This window comes from Carcharhinus amblyrhynchos, chromosome 6 (assembly GCF_965287045.1).
Source record: "Carcharhinus amblyrhynchos chromosome 6, sCarAmb.v2.hapA, whole genome shotgun sequence".
Lineage (NCBI taxonomy): Eukaryota > Metazoa > Chordata > Chondrichthyes > Carcharhiniformes > Carcharhinidae > Carcharhinus > Carcharhinus amblyrhynchos.
Window position 1 is genome coordinate 45,715,960 of NC_137329.1, and position 19,176 is coordinate 45,735,135.

At 45.1% G+C, this 19,176-nt stretch overlaps 1 protein-coding gene across 5 annotated transcripts in view; it reads right to left on the bottom strand.

The window, feature by feature from the left end:
• Positions 1-19,176, bottom strand: part of rab3il1 (RAB3A interacting protein (rabin3)-like 1) — a 74,132-nt gene that overhangs the window by 43,100 nt on the left and 11,856 nt on the right. The window contains exon 1 of one of the 5 annotated variants that reach the window (XM_080190352.1): positions 16,743-17,028. The exons of 3 other annotated variants lie outside the window; for them this stretch is intronic. Coding sequence is in view for 1 of the 2 variants with exons in the window: in XM_080190351.1 (XP_080046477.1) it covers positions 12,172-12,182 (11 nt within the window). In the remaining variant the exon portion in view is untranslated. Of the gene's footprint in view, positions 1-12,171; positions 12,372-16,742; positions 17,029-19,176 lie in introns of those variants that run through there. One more of the 5 variants, XM_080190351.1, reaches the window with a different exon arrangement.

Genomic DNA, 19,176 nt, shown 5'->3' on the forward strand with positions numbered 1-19,176 from the left:
CTTTTATCAGTCATGGCATAGAGCACAAGAGCAGGGAGATTATGTTGTAATTATAGAGAACATTGGTTGGGTCACAGCTAGAATACTGTGGGCAGTTCTGGTCACCTCACTATAGGCGGCGTGTGATTGCACCTTCTCTGGTGCAGAGGAGATTCACCAGGATGTTGCCTGGGATGGAGCATTTAAGTTATAAAAAGGAGAAACGGGATAGGCTTGGATTGTTTGGGAAGTGGCTGTCCCCCCTGGTTGAGGGGGAAATCATAAGATGTCATACTTTCACGGTAAGGAGCATGAGATTCAGAGGGAATTTGAGAAAACAGTTTTCGTTCAGAGGGTGCTGGGAACGTGGGATGCGCTGCTTGGGAAGGTAGTGGAGGCTGGAAATCTTACAACCTTTAAAAAGGTATTTAAATGAGCACCTGAAACATCATAACATTCAAGGATATGGGACAAGTGCTAGGAAAATGGGATTAGTGCAACTTTAATGATGGTTATTATCAGTGCAGACTCGATGGGCCAAAGGGCCTTTTCTGCACTGCATGACTGAATAACAAAATAACCCAAACCACCCAACAACAGGACTTGGACAACATTCAGTCCAAGGAAACGGCAGAGAACATTCACACCAAGAAAATGCCAGGTGTTCACCACCTTCCACGAGAAGAAAGTCCCAGCCACCTCACCTCACCACCAACATCCAACGGATCACATTCTCTGGATGCTTAACTGGAGGATTCATATCAATCCCATGGCAACAGCGAAGCAGAAGCTGCAACAAGGACATCTCCTGTCCTCTCAAAGGCCCTGCCATGATCTAAATGGTGCAAGCCAGGAATGTGACCAGATGGTGGCTGCTATTAAAAATGCAAGCAGCTTATCATCACCCAAGATAACGTGGTTCACTTGTCCAGCACGTGCCATTGGACTTATTATCAACAGCACACTTCAACTGCAAATGTATTCTCTCTAGGGATTCAACCACACTCCCTATGCCAAAACCAAATCAGACCCAGTACAGACCATTGGCTATACTCCCTTCAAGTCTCTACATTCCAAATCGTTTCCTATCCAATCAAATCTCCCTCCCTGATACATCCCCCTTTATGTATGTCTGACATCTAGGCATGTTCGGATAATTCATAGGTTTGCTGTGTTCTATTTATCTAAACAATTGGTAGCTCCTTCAAAACAATTCAACAAGGTTACAAGATGGTGAAGGTAGAGAAACAGAAGAAGAACGAAGAGGATAGCAAAGAGACAAATACATTATTGCTATCTGGCCAACCTTCGTGGCAGATGCAACTTTTATGGAAACAACGCCTCACTTACCGAGTCCTGCACCCACAAAAACGTCCCAAGTCAACACCACAACCCAAACGTTGACCTGAGCCTAGACCACTAAAGCACATTTCTAACCAGACAGCCTACACACAATGGGTCTACTTTGCAGAAATGGAGGTTTTTCCTTTTCAAAGCTGAGCACCGCAGCAGAATTCTGCAGAATCTACAATGGATTAAAAAAAAATAAATAGTGGAAAGAATGCATATGTTATTGTACAGTCCCAGGGGCTTGACAAGAGGAGGTCAGAGTTGAGAAAAGAAAATAGGATCCAATTCCACAAACATTCTTTTGACAAAAAATTTTGTGCCCAAAAGAAAAGCAGAGATTTCCTGTGAAGAGAGAGAGAGAGAGAGAGAGAGAGAGAGAGAGAGAGAGAGAGAGAAAGAAAGAAAAAGAGAGAGAATGGTCCCATCGGAAGCCAAGAGTCAGGCTGCACTGTTACAGTGAGGCCTACCAACTGGAAAACAGCTGTGCCTTGTGCTGCTGCAGGCAGCAAGCTTTTCCAATCCAGCCTCTTGAACATTCGACACGCCAGTCAATTCCCTGATCATTCTTGCAGAAGTTGCTTGTTGTCTAAGATCTTTGCCAAGAGTGATACTGCTTTACTGACGGTTATTGTACATCTTTGAACCCGAGTGTCACAGCTGGGGTCACTGAGGGAAAAATACAGCCACGGTTTTACAAATGGAGGCTGCGAAATTCCAGTGGGACCCATAAACCCAGGACTCCAGTTAAAGCTAAAGGGAGTAAACAAATTAAATGCAACTTTTGCTCTCTGCCTGTACTCCATTTTACTATAAGCAGATCAAGTGAGGCAGTGCTCACAGCGAGTTGAAGAATTCAATATTTTATAACAAAAGAGGTGTTGGTCCGAGTATTGTTCTGAGATTTTTACTGGTACATTGGGGATTTAATTCCACATCTGTTCATACTCAGTGAGATGAAAATCCTTTTTTTATTTATATATTCCTTAATCTATATATCATTTTTAAACATCACTAAGGCCAAGAATGAAAAGAAAATTAAAATATGCGAGATGTGCCTAAGTTACAGAGTTAGAGATCTAGGCCTTGAAAATCAGTAACCTTAGGAGGTTGCGTTTTTGGGGTGAGCAAATATTCAGCAATCTTAGAGGCTTGTTTCCTTTCAACACTCAATTCATTTCCTTTTCTTTAAAGAGGAATTAAAATTAAGATAAGATTAGACCATTATCTGTGGCAGTCTCTACTCACCTTATGGAAACGCTGGTAAAACAGCACAAACATGGACAAGTGGCAGAATTAGAGCAGCACAGTGATTAGCATCGCTGCCTCACAGCACCAGGGACCCAGGTTCAATTCCAGCCTTGGGTCACTGTGTGGAGTTTGCATGTTCTCCCTGTGTCTGTGTGGGTTTCCTCCCAGAGTCCAAAGATGCGTGTGTTAGGTTGACTGACATGCCAAATTGACCCAAGTGTCAGGGGGATTAGCAGGGTAAATGTGTGCGGTTACAGGAATAGGGCCTGGGTGGGATTGTTATCGGTGCAGACTCGGTGAGCCAATGTCCTCTTTCTGTACAGTAGCGATTCTATGACTCTAAGAACCCCTTTGAAAACACAACACTGCGCTCTCATTTCAGCCTAACTCAAATGCTGCTGCTGCATTCCTACAAAGAATGCATAATGAATATGCTCAAACTGCAGAATTTACAAATAGAAATCCGGTGCTGGACAAATATATCAATCCCGGGAACTTGAAAAGAAGCTGAGGCATTCAAGTACAATCTTTACTGAAGGTACAAAAACAGAAAATTCAATGGGTAAATAAAACAATGTGAATATGCAGTGTGGAATAGTTTAAAATCTTATTTTGGACATTCAAAATTATAGACTTAATTCATCAACAAGCATAATAAATGTCAATGAATTTCCTTAATGTTTTGTATAAGCAGCCTCATTGCTGATAAGAAATGAGGCTGCTGGAGGTGAAAAGAAAATTGTGTATATAAGCTATGTAAAAAGTAGTAACGACAGACTATTTCAATTCTCACCCACCTAGCTCACTCCCCAAAGTCTTAGAGAGTGACAGCTAATTAACTCTAGCATCTCTCCCAGCCTTCTGTCAATTTTCACACCAATAACTTATGAAGTGTCCACACTCATAACTTAAATATCTGGTCAAAAACTGGGTCCTGCCCAAGCCGGTGAACACCACACAAAGCATAGAACTGGGCAGCAACAAGCTGTAGTCTTACTGGAGAGCAAATTATGGATGGGTAACATTTTCGATGCAGCATTCAGCTCCCTCTCCTCAAGAGCCTATTACATTCCGATTGCACGTTTTGCTGAATGTCCTTTCAGCTGCTGTGGCTACATGACAACTGCTCCGACAAAGCAGGAGGTTGCGCAAGGTGGCTTTTCTAACTACACTCAGCAAAATACAGAAAAAGGAACTACACAGAGATCTCAAAGACATCTCAGAGTACTTTACAGCCAATTAAACACTTTTGAGGCGTGGTCAGTTTTAAAATGTAGGAAACTGAACAGCCAATTTACACAAAGCTCCCACAAGCAGCAAGATAATTCAAAGATGACATTCCGGACAAGCTTTTACTGAAATTATTGATCCTTCGTTTTTGATAGCAGCGTCAATTTAATTACTGCACGCCTCAAAATGCCTTTAAAACATGGTACAAGCTACTGGCAGCAAATACAATCCCACTGCACCACACAAAAACAGCATACTGCATGTACAACAGTATTTTTCAGCACATTCATTGGAGGCCTGCAGTACAAGCATCTTCTCCTCCTCTGGACCTTCCTACAGACTTTCAACGATGAATGGCACACTGAAAACAAGGCAGGGATGTGTTGCTCAGTACTGCCACTCCACAGGCTGCTACTCCCATGGATGCCTTCCACATAGATTCAGCTGCATAACAGCCAGACCACACCACCAGATAGTAAATGCAAGTCAGTCAGTATCTGAGACAGCTTAGCAGAATGCTAACCATGGAACTCCAGTGGTATTATTCATTTTTCCTCTTTCAGACACTGATGTAACTTGCACGCATTTGCAGAATTTTGTTTTCATTCTTTTGAGTGCTTGTGCTCAGCAATGTGGATACCAAATGGAAGAGTCTGACAGTAATTACAACATTTCAGGTAGTTAAGATGTTAGCTACAGATATGTGTGGTTGGCAAACAAAGCTGTTGTAGTTTAATTGCATATCTTGGGACAAATTACTCAGTTTGAGCCCCATCATTGCAGTAAACAGCTCAGTCACTGGCATGACTGATCCTGGAGAGCAGGAACTACTGATAGACACCCCTCCCAAAACAACTCATTTCCCCAAACACCCCCACCCCCTGTCCAACCATCCTCCCTCCAGCATCCCTATCCTCCCAACACACCCAAACTCACTGCCATCCAAACATCCCCACTCCAGCACCCCTGTACACACACCACCCGCCCCCCCCCCCCCCACCACCTTGCCCAAACACACCCACTCTAGGCTGCACCAACCATTAAAATCCTCCTATTCAATGCTAACATAATTCTCCCTCTGCTGACACCGGACTACCCTTGTCTTGTCCGTACTCTACTGCAGGTTCAATTTTGCCAGTGGCCATTCCATGCTGCATCCAGCTGTGAATTTCGACAGCACGAGCAGGAATTGCGGGCTTCGCAGGGATTGGGCCCCCAAAGGCAGAGAATAAGAGGCAGGCAGCCATTGAGGCTCACTCACCGCCTTTGTTAATGTTTAGAACACTGACTTGGTTGTAGGTGCAGCGAAAGGTCGCATTGCAGAAGGGGCCCTGGTCCTGCCACCCAGCCACCTCCTCCCTCTATTTTAAACAAAATGTCTTAAAAAAGTAGCTGAGAGAGCATTTGCTTGTTGAAGAATCCTTTCAATTACTTACTCTTCTGGTAGCCAGATACTGCGCTGAAGCTGAAAGGCCCCTAACAGGCTGTTGAACCTGGTCTCCATGCCAATTAAGGCAGCACCCCAGTCAAAATTCCAATTAAGTGCAGCACGGTGGCACAGTGGTTAGCACTGCTGCCTCAAGTGCCAGAGACCCAGGTTCGATTCCCAGCTTAGGTCACTGTCTGTGTGGGATTTGCACGTTCTCTCCGTGTCTGTGCGGTTTTCCTCCGGGTGCTCCAATTTCCTTCCACAGTCCAATGATGTGCCGGTTCGATAAATTGGCTATGCTACGTTGCCCCTTAGTGTCAGGGGGACGAGCTAGGATAAATATATGGGATAATGGGGATCGATTGTGGTCGGTGCAGAGCCTCCTTCTGCTCTGTAAGATTCTATAAACGACTACCCCATCCCAAAACGCTACACTAATGCCCCACTCCACTGCCCCCCCCCCCACCTCCTCACCACCCCACCCCTCAAACAGTGACCCAGGCAATCCTGAGTGTCAGCAGACAAACTGATGGCTACAAAGTTGACATATCTAATCCCCATCCTGCCTTTTGCTGCTGCCCACACACCCAATTTCTGAAAAAGTTCCATTAGATCATAATCAGCTGAACTGCCCCTCCCTAACCCAGGGGCACTGAAGGTCAATCACAGCACCTCAAGTGACGGCCTTGACTCTGGGGACAGAACCAGAGACATTTTGCACCGCATACCTCGGCACCCACACCAAACAAAGCATCTACCCACTGAATCATCAGGACTGCACTGAAAGAAAGCTGGACTTGTTGACAGGCGTATCGTGCTGTGTGTAAAGTGTGTAAGTATTTTCAGTTGTGTAAACACAGCAGAGGCTTTTAAAAATCTTCTGGTAAACAGCCAGAGTATGAAAAAAAAGAAAAAAAAAATCACACCCACACAATGACCTCTGAAGTGCGTTGTGTTCATATCAGTTTGCAGTTTGTCATCTCACCGGTTAACAGAGCCATCAGCAACATTCAATCCTCTGCGATCAGTGGCGTGACGTGTGTGTTGAACTTGGTTCTCATTGAAAAGAGTTAACCCAAGCAAAGCCTGCTACTCATTTAAATGTTGCTGAGGGATCTGTGATTTTGAACTCTGTGCAGATGAATCCACTCAGCATAGCAGAGTGGAACCGCACTTCCTCTTCCAAATCCCTAACCACATTCAGAAATAACACTGGGCGCAGCAGGAATAAGTGTGGCTGCTTTTAAAATCTCAACCTCCGCCCGCCCCCCTCACTCCTCCATCCTCCTGGCCTCCAGAGAAAAGAAAAATAACTCTCACGTCTTTCAGAAAGATCTCAACCACACATCTAAAAATTTGTTACAACTTCTCTCACTATAGTCACAGCCACATATGCTCAGAACTTGGGACATAGCAGCCTTCCCTTCTAAAGTGAAATGTCAGCATTCCCTAGCTTTTGGAAAGCACCGACCAGTTCTGCAGGCAGCAGAAACCAGGACCTTGCTCAGGGTGCCAAATCACCAGTACATTAGCCAAGACGGCAAGCATGCTGCCAGGCTATTCAACCATGGGATTCGGCGCACAATGTCATTTCATCTTGATTCAGCATCAGCACATCCACACTTTCCAGTAGAAGTCACTTCATATATGACTCAAAGGTTGCAAGGGGCGGCACTGCATTTAGCAGTGCTGCCTCACAACGGCAGGGACCCAGGTTCAATTCCGGCCTTTTGTCACTGTCTAGAGTTTACACATTCTCCCTGTGACTGTGTGGGTTTCCCCCACAGTCCAAAGGTGTGCAAATTAAGTTGATTGGCTAAGCTAAATTGACCCTAGTATAAGGCTGATTAGCAGAGTAAATATGCGGGGTTACAGGGTGGGATGGTGATCGATGCAGACTCAAAGGGCCAAATGGCCTCCTTCTGCACTGTAGGGATTCTATGATTCTAAGTTAAATTTCACCAATAGAAATTTAAATTTCCCTACCAGCAATTTAAATCATTGGATTCAATAATTCTGGTCTTTTGTCCTTTACTATTAAGAGTTCCAAAGCAGCTGGACTGCAGTTTAACAAAAACAAACTGGTTTGTAAACCTTCTCTTGAGAAGATAACCTTTTTTGTGTTCTGGCCTGCGAAGGGTTCCACTAGTTGACCCTTGATGCCCCTTTCAGTGTTCTAAATACCTTGTTGTAAAAATAAGTCAGTCAAATTGGTAACCAACCAATTTCTCAGGGCAATTATTATATACTTGCCACTGGTGGTCACACTAAGAATATATTTTAAAAATCTGATGTAGAGTGTGGATAACCTTCATCCTGTACACTGTGTATGCCACTCTTGTATATCTGAAAAATCCCGTCACTATTTATGCTCCCCCACTTAGCTCTCAGCCCAATACTCAATCCCTTAATTCCAACCATGCACAAATTCCAGGCTGTCCCAAATCGCCTGATGCTGGGTGGTTTGAAGATCCAATAAAACCCAGGATTTCTCATTATTTTGCTAAAATGAGTCAAGTGGCTCAGACAGTGAACAGATTTACCTACAGTCAGCAGCTGTGATGTTCAAAATTTTAAACATTAATTCCAAAAATGTTCTTGGTTGCACTGAAGTTGAATAGATGCTGTGATCTTGTTTGCCACAGGCAATAAGAGGCAGAAATGTCCATTTCCTGTCTGGCCAGTTGGAGTATTTTGTCCTTGAGATCGAATCAGGGGTCACAGGAGAGGATAATCACCTTGAATCTCCCACACAAAATTGCAACTAGCCAGTATTAGAAGGACAATGGCAGTATTTATAATACCAAAATAACTGCAATCGGGAAACATTCCTGAAAATTAAATCTTGGGAACTAAGAGGCCATTGGGGTCTTCAGGACGGACAACTGTGGAAAATGGCTTGTGTTTTTTTTTCAAACAAACTTCTCCCTTATTCTAACAAAAAATGTGCTGGAGTACAATGTCATTGGACATTCTTCATGAAAGAATCTAGACAGCCACAGTGGCAGGGACAATTTCTTCTTGGAGTGCATCATACAGCTTCACCCTGTTCTCATCCAATAGCTACATAAAGTTTATTTATTAGTCACAAGTAAGGCTTACATTAACATAGCAATGAAGTTACTGTGAAATTCCCCTAGTGGCCACACTCTGGCACCTGTTCAGGTCAATGCACCTAACTAGCACATCTTTCAGACTGTCAGAGAAAAGCCACACAGACATGGGGAAAATGTGCAAACTCCACACAGACAGTGACCCAAGCAGAGAATCGAACCAGGATCCCTGGTGCTGTGAGGCAACAGTGCTAACGACTGTGCCGCCCATACTGGCACTTTACAGCAGAGGCCAATGCACAGGACTAGAGCCATAGCTGATTCCAGAAGTGCAAAGATTAGTTTGATACCCCACTTGTCATCCTAGCTGGGATGATTTTAATTGTGCAGAGACTGGAGATGCAACCCACAATCTGGAGTTTCTGGAGACCTCCGAGGGTCTCTTTATTCACTGGTACATCTTTGGAATTGTTTCTGTACATCTTTTTGTTCCTGTTGCCTTTTCTTCTCAATGTTTTTTTGAAGTGATATTTAACAGAATTGAAATATTTCACCCATGTGGGCATCGTTGTATGTATCACAGGAACTAGTATCATCTACATTGCTCTAACTGTACAACTGGTTTATTTAAATTACTTTCAAAATATCACAAAATGTCTGCACTTGTGTTTATCCCAGTTCTCATTTCAAGAAGCTCCTGTGTTGACTAACTCTTGTTCTGAGTCCACACCCAGGCTTAACCAAATCAAGCACAGTGAGCTTAGATTAGTTACCAGACTCTCATATTCAAACATAGAACAATTGGACGTGATAAACATCAAGCAACCCCATGGTAGAAACATCCTTTACACTGTCCCATAAAGCACTTGCATGTCAGGTGCATGGTATAGCCTTGGCTCAATGGTAACACTCCCCAGAGTAAGAAGGTCAAGGAGTAACATCCTAACCCAGATATTTGAGTACATGTTCTAAGATAGCAATTCAGTGCGAGTTAAAAAAAAAGGGAGTGCTGCATTGTTGGCGGTATTGTTGCCTGGAAGGCACACTCTCTACCCTCTAATGAGTTCAAGAGATTGCAAGGCAATATTGGAAAATAAATAGAACAAGGCAGTTATCCTGATATCCCGGCCAATAATCATCCTCAACCAACATCTCTAAAATGCTTTTCTAATTTGTTATTTCATTGTTACTTGTGTGGCCTTCTCGTGGACAAATTGCTGCTGCATTTTCACATATTAGAACAGTGACTATATTCAAAAGTAAGTCACTAGCTGCAAAGCCTTTTGAGATGTTCTGCAGAAGTCAAAGATGCTACAAGGACAAGTTATTTCTTTACAGGGTGAGATGCAGAATAAAGCACTTCAAAATCAAGTACTTTGCCAGACGCAGCATAAAGTTCTCTTTACTCTGTACCAACACCATGCCTCAGTCTCAACCTCAAAAGAATTGTCACATTTCACCCAATTTTCACCCCAGCCATCCAACAGCCTCCGACTCAGATTGTTAATTTAGTATGGCTCGGGGATCTAGTATTCAAAAAGGCATTGAGCTCAAAGCTTTACACTTATCAGAAAAAAGTGAAATGAAAGTTCTGATGAAGAGTCACTGACCTGAAGCACTAATTTCATTTCTATCCATAGATGCTGCCTGACTGCTGAGTATTTCCAGAACTGTTTTTATTTCAGATGTCCAGTATCTGCAGAATTATGCTTCTGTATGATCGATATGAATTGATATTACCACTGCAGCTCTCAAAAACCAGTTCACAAATACAATGACTCCATCAATACCTTAAAAAGGTACTTGATTCAGTTTGTGATGTTCTATTCATTGTGTTACCTGTCATAGACAAAGGACATCAAATGACCCTGCATTCACCTGACACGCACACACAAAAGAGTCATTTGATGGCAATCAGGAGCAAGAACCTGGTAGATTTTCCCTCCATAATGCAGAGGCAATGAGGCCAGTTTCAGCAGTTTAAAGTTTATTTATTAGTGTCAGAAGTAGGCTTCCACTGACACTGCAATGAAGTTGTGAAAATCCCCTAGTCCCCACACTCCAGTGCCTGTTTGGGTAAACTGAGGGAGAATTTAGCTTGGACAATGCACCCAACCAGCACATCTTTCGGACTGTGGGAGGAAACCAGAGTACCTGGAGGAAACCCATGCAGACATGGGAAGAACGTGCAGACTCCGCACAGACAGTGACCCAAGCCAGGAATCGAACCCAGGTTCCTGGCGCTGTGAGGCAGCAGTGCTAACCACTGTGCCACCGGTAGCCCTGGTTGAGATCAACAGATGCCACAGGTCTTCCTGTTCTGAGTCTCAAGTTAATCACTACTTTTAACAACCAAGTGAACAGGGGAGGCATGACTGCAAATTTATTCAAAGATGTGCCATTGAGCCCAGATTGGCTTCAAGTGCACATCAGGGCATTTTTCTGGGTATGCAGGCTAGCAGGTTTTAAAATGCCAACATCCTCACCAAAGAAGAATTGGCATAACTTTGCTTAGGATGAGAAAAGAACCAGTTCAACACAAGCTATATACAGCAGCAAATGCTTGCTGATAAAAGTTGAGGTTCACCAAAAATACTCTTTCCAAGAGGTTGGTGTCCCTTTAAGAATGTCTAGGGTTACAAAAAATTGCAGAGTTTCTCAACATGATATCAAACCACAGTTATGTCAACCTCACAGGGTGGAAAGCATTCTAAATAATTACACTTGGCATGAGAAAGATCCAGAGCCACAGCTAAGACTAGGTTAGGACAGGAGAAGTTTGATGGCTCAGATAGTGAACATACTGCCTGGTGCAATACAGAGACCTGAAGGCTCCAAGTCTGTGATCAAGGAGCTGCTCTCAGTCAGGGCAGTAGCAGGACCACAACAGACCTTAGCAACCCTGGGCTAAGAAAGAGGAAAATTGCCTCCCCTGCTCCTAATTACTGTGGTGGCCAATTCTGCAAAGTGTAAACATGTGGTCAAGTAGAGACAGAATTAGCTGTGATGCCTCCACAGTCAAATAGTTTGCCAAGCCCCACTGTCAACACTCAAAGATGAAAAATGGCCTCTCGCCCATGATGCCAGAGAGAGTGCCTATTGACCACGAAAGTGTCCCCAGCAGCAATTACTGCCTTCAGGGAAAAAAAACAGGCAGGGCTGGGTCTTTTTAAAAAGTACATCTCCAATGTCACAGGTTACATGCAAAGATTTTCTCTCCTGATTTAAGCACAGGGCAGAGAGAAGGAATCACCATTAGGCAGTGCTACTAACAAACCACAAGAAAATGATTCTGGTGATTTGCATATCACCCCCTGAGCCTCTCTGGTCTTTTATTTGTGTGTCTTCAAGTTGCTATCAATGTGTCTCTGTTTAGGAATAAACTTCTACAGCTGAATGTCCCATTCTCATTCCTGACTATTTTTTTGTAAATGTTCTTGTGTTTTCTCTTCCATCTGTGTGTGTGTGTGCATGAGAGAGAGAGAATGAATGAGTGAGTGAGTGAGTGGCTCCTGTGTCTCACAAATGAAGTGATGGGTTAAGAGCTCCTCCTTGTAAGTCACATATCAGCATCTAATTTATACTTACACTGTATCGCAGACAGCCTGAAGCACATCATTAAAGCAGCAGTTTGCAATCACTGCCAGAGTTGTTTTGGGGATTTGCAGCGATTAATACATTAATTTACTGACAACAGCTTGGTTTCTCACCACACACATTTCCCCTCCCTCTATAACCCTCAAAACCTCCCCACATTTTCTTTCAGAGGCACCACTAAATCTGCATTAGGGCTGGTGACGGTGGAACCCCCCGCCTCTCCCTCCCTCCCCTCTGCTGCTGACACAGGAAAAAAAGCTGTAACTCAACAGGGCTCGGACTTACCGTTTCCACATTCTGGCGAGGAGATGACCCCACTCCTCCACATCTAAGTGTCCAGTGTTACGCCTCGCAGCTGTGGCTCCATTACACTAAGATGCCAGCTTCTCTTACTGAGACAGTGAAAGCAGCAGCAGCAGCTCCCCCTGCTCTCTGGATCTTTTCCCTCTGCCTCCACTTCACTGCATTCTCCAGCACTGAACACGCACAGGAACAACTCAGCAACCTAGACTCAATATCACATGATCGCATGCAGTTACAGCTCACTCAGTCTTTTGAAAAAGGGAAACATGTGACCCTTCCCCCCCTCTCCAGCATCTTATGACAAATAGGCAGAAACGGAGCTCCAGCTGACAGAGAATAAGGGAAGAAAACATCTGGACTGAAAACTGCTTACTTTCACTCGAAATGCCTGAGAGAAGAGGCTTCCCTTCCCTGACATCCGGTCAAATGAATGACAGAGTAGTCCCGGGCTCTGAAAACCCACAATTTCCAACTCCTCAAACAGTTTCTCTGCAGGAATTCGGCAGCCACTCCACTCACAACCCCAGAGAAATAAACTAAAATGCGAACAAACCAACTTGTCATCTCAATTCAAAGTGTCTCACTGTGATACCGGGGCATTTTTATTTTGCCCCCGGGAGGACATTGCTCCTTGTCGGTGTGTGGAATCTGCCTCATCTTTCAGCCAATTCTTTCTGTGATCAGAGGGTTTTGCTGCGGGATTTTCCAGCTGGGGCTGGGTCCTGTTCCCTCCCAATAGCCACATCCTTCTAGCTGGAATCATGATCAGTGGCAGAGATCCTTGCCTGATTTTCCTTATGCGTGCAGTTTTGGTCGCTGCACTTGCACAAGGATATTTTGGCCTTGGAAGGAGTGCAGAAGAGGTTCAGTAGGCTGATACCGGAGATGAGGGGGTTAGACTATGAGAGACTTAATAGACTGGGTCTGTACTCATTGGAGTTTAGAAGGATGAGGGGGGATCTTATAGAGACGTATAAGATGATGAAGGGGATGGATAGGGTAGAGGTAGAGAGATTCTTCCCGCTCAGAAAGGATAGTAGGACTAGGGGGCACAGCCTCAAGATAAAGGGGGGGGGCAGTTTAGAACAGAGTTGAGGAGGAACTTCTTCACTCAAAGGGTGGTGAATCTCTGGAATTCTCTGCCCGTTGAAGTGGTGGAGGCTACCTCGCTAAATATTTTTAAGACGCGGGTAGATAGGTTTTTCTCAGACAAGGGAATTAAGGGTTATGGGGAGAAAGCAGGAATGTGGAACTGATCCACTTCAGATCAGCCATGATCTTATTGAATGGCGGGGCAGGCTCGAAGGGCTAGATGGCCTACTCCTGCTCCTATTTCTTATGTTCTTATGCAGGGGCTGAGAGACCAGCTGGAGCACCTATGCTGCCAGCCCAGTTAACTTGACACAGTGGCACTCGATCCCCAGACTCATGCAACTAAGAATACACCAAGCACCCAATTTTACCATCGCGTTGCGCCTATTTTCAGGTATGAAAACTTGGTAAAGTCAGGCGTGATGCGAGTAGTGTGATCCGCACCCACCTCCACACCGGTTCCCCCTTTACCAAGGCCCAAAAATGGCTGCAATCAGGACCATGCCCGAAATGGGTGCGACAGCCATTTAAATGTATTTGCATGCATTTAAATTGATTTAATGGGCTGCACACCCATATTTATGGTACTTCCCCCTTTACCAGCACATTCGTCTGTCCGGAATCGGCGCGAAACAGACTTGCTCCATATAAGTCCAACACGGTTAGTGAGGAGGTAACTGCTGAGCATCTATCAGCTCTCTGCTTCAGGTTGGTGGGTGGGGGCAGAAGGGGAGTCCAACAGCTCTCTGCTCTGCCTGACATCAGTGGGGGGTGGGGGAGGTGATTCACTGCCACTCTGCTTGAGAACAGTTGGAGAAGGAAGGGGGGGAGGGGCCCGCAATCAGTCTGGGGGTTGGGGGATAAGGGGGTCAGTAATGTTGTGGGGGTAGAGCAATGTCTCTGGGACCAAGAGAGGCATTATCCAGCCCGGGAGGGATGTGGCAGGGGAGCAGCACTTTATCATTTCTTTTCTGTGCATGTGCAGAGGCTCCGATTGGAGTTGCAGGGTTTCGGGCGTGTTAAGCCCCACCCACAGGCTTGGGCAGCACATTTCAGAATTGCTGATATTTTTGCAGGCAGAGTGCATATGGGGGCACCTCAGAACAGGTCTGAGAGTCAGATCTGGAACATTCCCAGTTTCAAGTCTGCCCAGCACTTAGAATCAAAATGGTAAAATAAGGCCTCAAGACACCAGGGCGGCTGGTGAGAGTAAGCGGATTTCTGCCTTCCAATGTATATGATCTTTGGGGTGGCACAGTGGTTAGCACTGCTGCCTTATAGCAGCAGGGACCCGGGTTCAATTCCAGCCTTGGGTCACTGTCTGTGTGGAGTTTGCACGTTCTGCCAGCATCTGCATGTGTTTCCTCCTGGGTTTCCTCCCACAGTCCAAAGATGTGCAGGTTAATTTGATTTGCCATGCTAAATTGCCCCTTAGTGCTAGGGAGATTAGCAGTGTAAATACGTAGGGATAGGGCCTGGCTGGGATTGTTGTCAGTGTAGACTTGATGGGCTGAATGGCTTCTTTCTGCACTGTAGGGATTCTATGAAACACCAACACATGGTTTGTTAGAAATGGTGCAAGGGTTCACAAAGTACAAGCAGAAAGTGCAGAATTCCTGTCAATGCCAGGGTGCTGCCTGCACAAGAGAACCCATTGCTCCAAGTATGATGGTGAACATTCTGTTGATAAGAAGTTGGCACCTCCCTGTTGGTACTGTGGACCCCAGGACAGCTGGAACATCTATGACCACATATATATGTGAGGCACGTTTATCGCTGTCAGCACAGAGCAAAATAACCAAACCCCAGTGTAAAATGCTGCCCCAATGGGTTTTAATAAGCACCCGCAATGAATATCAAGAAAAGCCTTTATCTGTAATGTCTCAGCCATGGCTCAGTTGGTAGAAGTCTCAGCCCTGAATCAGAAGATGGTGGGTTCAAGCCTCACTCCAGAGGCTCAAGCCAAAATCTCCCAAGCCAACATGCCCAGCATTGAGGTACTAGTCATGAAAACCAGCTCCGCTGGGCGGAACATGTCACTCATATTCCTGAAACCAGATTCCCAAAGCAACTGTTCTACTTGGAACTCGGTCATTGCACAAGACTCCCTAGGAGAACGGAAACATTTTAGGAAATATCTTCAAAGCATCCCTGAGGATTCATCAGACTCTCTGACATGTGACTGACCAAATGGAGAAGGTTAATTCGGGACGGCACAGAACTCATCAAGAGACTTTGTCAGGAACATGCAGAGGCAAAGTTGAGGCAACAGAGAACACTCACAAACAACTCTTCATCACCATCTGCTCTGCTCTGTCTGTGATAGAGTCTGCAGATCACACAGTGGACATTCTAGAGTGGGAGCAAGACACCTTCAATCCCATGGGACTGCCTAAGAGAAAGCAGTTGTTTGTGGGAGCTTGGTGTGTATATTTTGACTGCTGTGTTTTCTACATTACAATACTGACTGCACTTCATCACTGTAAAGTGCTTTGGGACCGCCTGAGACTATTAAAAGCACTATATAAATCAACATTTTTCTTTCTCCCATTTTACAAGGGATTTCATACACTAGTACTTCATTTAATCCTTTTAGCTCATTGTCCGCACACAATATTGAGGGTGGTCATCTATCTAACTCAATCAACTCTATCTAGGGGAAAGGAATATTTACAATCCTCCCTTTTTTATCATTTAACTGTACCTTGAATGAATCTAACATTTGCACAGTGACACAGTGGTTAGCACTGCTGCCTCACAGCACCAGGGACCCAGGTTCAATTCCCAGCATTGTCGCTGTTTGTGTGGAGTCTGCACATTCTCTCCATGTCTCTACATGAGCGTCCTCCAGGTGCTATGGTTTCCTCCCACAGTCGAAAAGACATGCTGGTTAGTGGATTGGCCGTGCTAAATTCTCCCTCAGTGTACCCAAACAGGAGTGTGGAGACTAGGGGATTTTCACCGTAACTTCATTGCAGTGTTAATGTAAGCCTCCTTGTGACACTAATTAAACACACTTTTAAAACTTTAAAACCACGCAAACATTAATTCCCAATGTTAATCACTGTATGAAGTTCTTAATTACATTAGACACCTTTTGTCCCCTGATCAGTTTTTATTCACATTGCCTCATTCAAGTGAATCAACTGACTTTCTCCATATTGATCAATATCATGCATACTTGTTGGGAAACCTGCTCTCTCACAGAACCAAATTGTCATACAACACAGGATCCCATTCAATGGTATAAAATAGAAAACTATACCTCGAACAGACTTTCTGACCTTTCCCCAGAAGCTAGAATATGCAAGCTAAGGTTACCAGATTTAATACAGGCTGATACCTACAAAATCTTTCTCATTCTGACTGTCCCACATTCTGACAGCACTGACCATTCCACACAGAGGGATATGGAAACATGACCAGTTCACAGGCCCTCTCCTTATGTTTAAATCACCAACCTGATTTCTCAAGAGTGCAAATTGGTGAAAGTCGCAGTCTGTAGACAGGATAGCACAAGCCCGAAAGAGTTCAGCTCCTGACACCTCCGTTTCCACAAATTACAACCTGTACGTTAAACTGATGCACATATATGAGGGGGAAAAAAACAATTCTTATATTCTGGGGCCTTGACGGTGAGGTTGTAATTAATTTGGACGAGTTCAAAAAGCCTGAAACTATTTGAATTCCCCCTAAGGAGAATATCAGTGACTCCTCCTGCCAGCACTGCTCTTTCGACCACACCTCCAATGACACTAATCTAGTTCCGTCACATAGTCAGACTCAGTAACTGCTTCCAACCAATAGCACTGACTGTATCACTATTCATATTACTTCAGTTTCCTTGCAGTGTGCGGCATAGTCATAACTCTTTATAATAATTAGAGAGTTCAGTTGTCTGAATTGCCTGGTGTGCTGATGAACCACATGGGCCAAGAAGAGTCCAGGTTCATCCCCCAGCCGGTTCTCAGTTTGCTGATCTTAGCAGTCAGGACAGCACTCTTAGCTTCAGAGCCCAAGGCTATGGTTGATAAACGTCAAACAGGATTCCTGTACAGAATTCCTGTTTATCCAATCACCTCTGCTTGCATTCCCTGAGGTTAGTTAATACCAACACACAGCATTCAGATTCACACAATCCACCTCTGGAAACCACAATCCTTTGAAGAGAAGGGGAGAAAATTAATTAAGGTGAAGTGAGGTTGTGGGGAGAGGGTCTACTGCGATCAGGAATAAAAGATGAACCTGGACTATCCCAAAGAAGCAACGGAAAACATGGCTGTCATGTATCAATTTAATACAAAGATCAGTCATAAAGGGCTAAATATGGGATACTCATTAGGAATCTGAGTAGAAACAGCATCCTAATGTGCCTGTAAGCCTGTCTTTAAAGGGGCTGTAAGCACATCAGTGTTAGAGATTAGTCTCAAATTCCTGCACTCAGACAATAAGTTACCTCAGGGCAGCAGCAGAAACAATCAACTTCTCGTAGCAGACGTCACGTAAAAAACTGCCCTCTCAGGCTGATTAATGTGTATGCCCCTGCCGTCAAAACCAAGCGGCTGGCAGTTTTCGAGCAACTGCCACTGCTGCTCACCACCTCCAGGCCAATCATTCTGGGTGGGGATTTCAATTGCATCATCGACAAGGACGGCCGATCCAGCAAGGCTGAAAACAAACTGGACGCTACGTCCAGAGCCCTGCTAGAGACGGTCAAAGATGCCAAGCTGCTCGACATCTTCAATAACCCAGCAGATGGAGGGCAGTACAGATACACGTGGTCGCGGCCCGACAGGGCTGTTCGCTCCAGGACCGACTTTATGTTTGTGTCCCGCACGCTCACGGTCAGACCCACTGACATCAGGCCGGTGTTCTTTTCTGACCACTGCCTCCTGCTGGCCGACTGTCAGCTGGAGGGAAACCAGAAAGTGGGCAGGGGACCCTGGAAGCTGAATGTAGAGCTGTTGACCCCAGAGAACCTCGAGGAACTCAGGAGGGTTTACCACGGTTGGAGGACCATGAAACCCTTCTTTGAGTCTCCATCGCTCTGGTGGGAAACCATCAAAGACAACATCAAAAGGTTCTTCATTCGCAAAGGGGTTCAGAAGACCAGGAAGAGACGGGGGGAAATGTCCCGACTCCAGAGAAGCATGCAGGAACTACTCCAACTGCAGTCGATGGGGGTTGATGTCAGGGAGGAGCTCCAGGAGGTGAAGAGCCAGCAAGCCTCGCTCTTTGCCTCGGAGGCTGCCAAGGTCATCTTCCGGTATGGGGTCCACTCTGGAGCAGGACAAAAAGTGCTTGCGTTTCTTCTTCCAGAAGATACACAGAGAAACCTCTGTGATCAGCAACCTGAAGGAAGAAGACAGCTCAGTAAGGTCATCGCAGTCTGACATCCTGAAGATCTGCAACTCCTTCTATGCTGGACTATATGACCTGAAGCCAACAGACAGCACGGCCTCCCAGTCTTTCCTGTCGTCTATCACTCAGGTCTTAGATGACGGCGAGCGGGACAGCCTGGACAGACCTGTTTCTCTGGACGAGCTGACGAAGGCCATCAAGTCCTTGCAGAAGGGTAAAACTCCCAGACGTGACAGCTTACTGGCTGAGTTTTACTCGGCATTGTGGGACTTGACGGGCCCAGACCTCCTGGAAGTATACAAGACTATGCTTCTGGAAGGCAGGATGTCGGAATCCATGAGGAAAGGCATCATTACCCTCATCCACAAACAGAAGGGGGAAAGGGAAGAAATTAGAAATTGGTGACCCATTTCACTATTGAACGTGGATTATAAAATCCTGGCCAAAGTCATCGCCAACCGGGTCAAGTCTGCTCTAGGGTCAGTGATCCATCCTGATCAAACCTGTGCTGTACCCGGCAGGAAGATCTCTGAT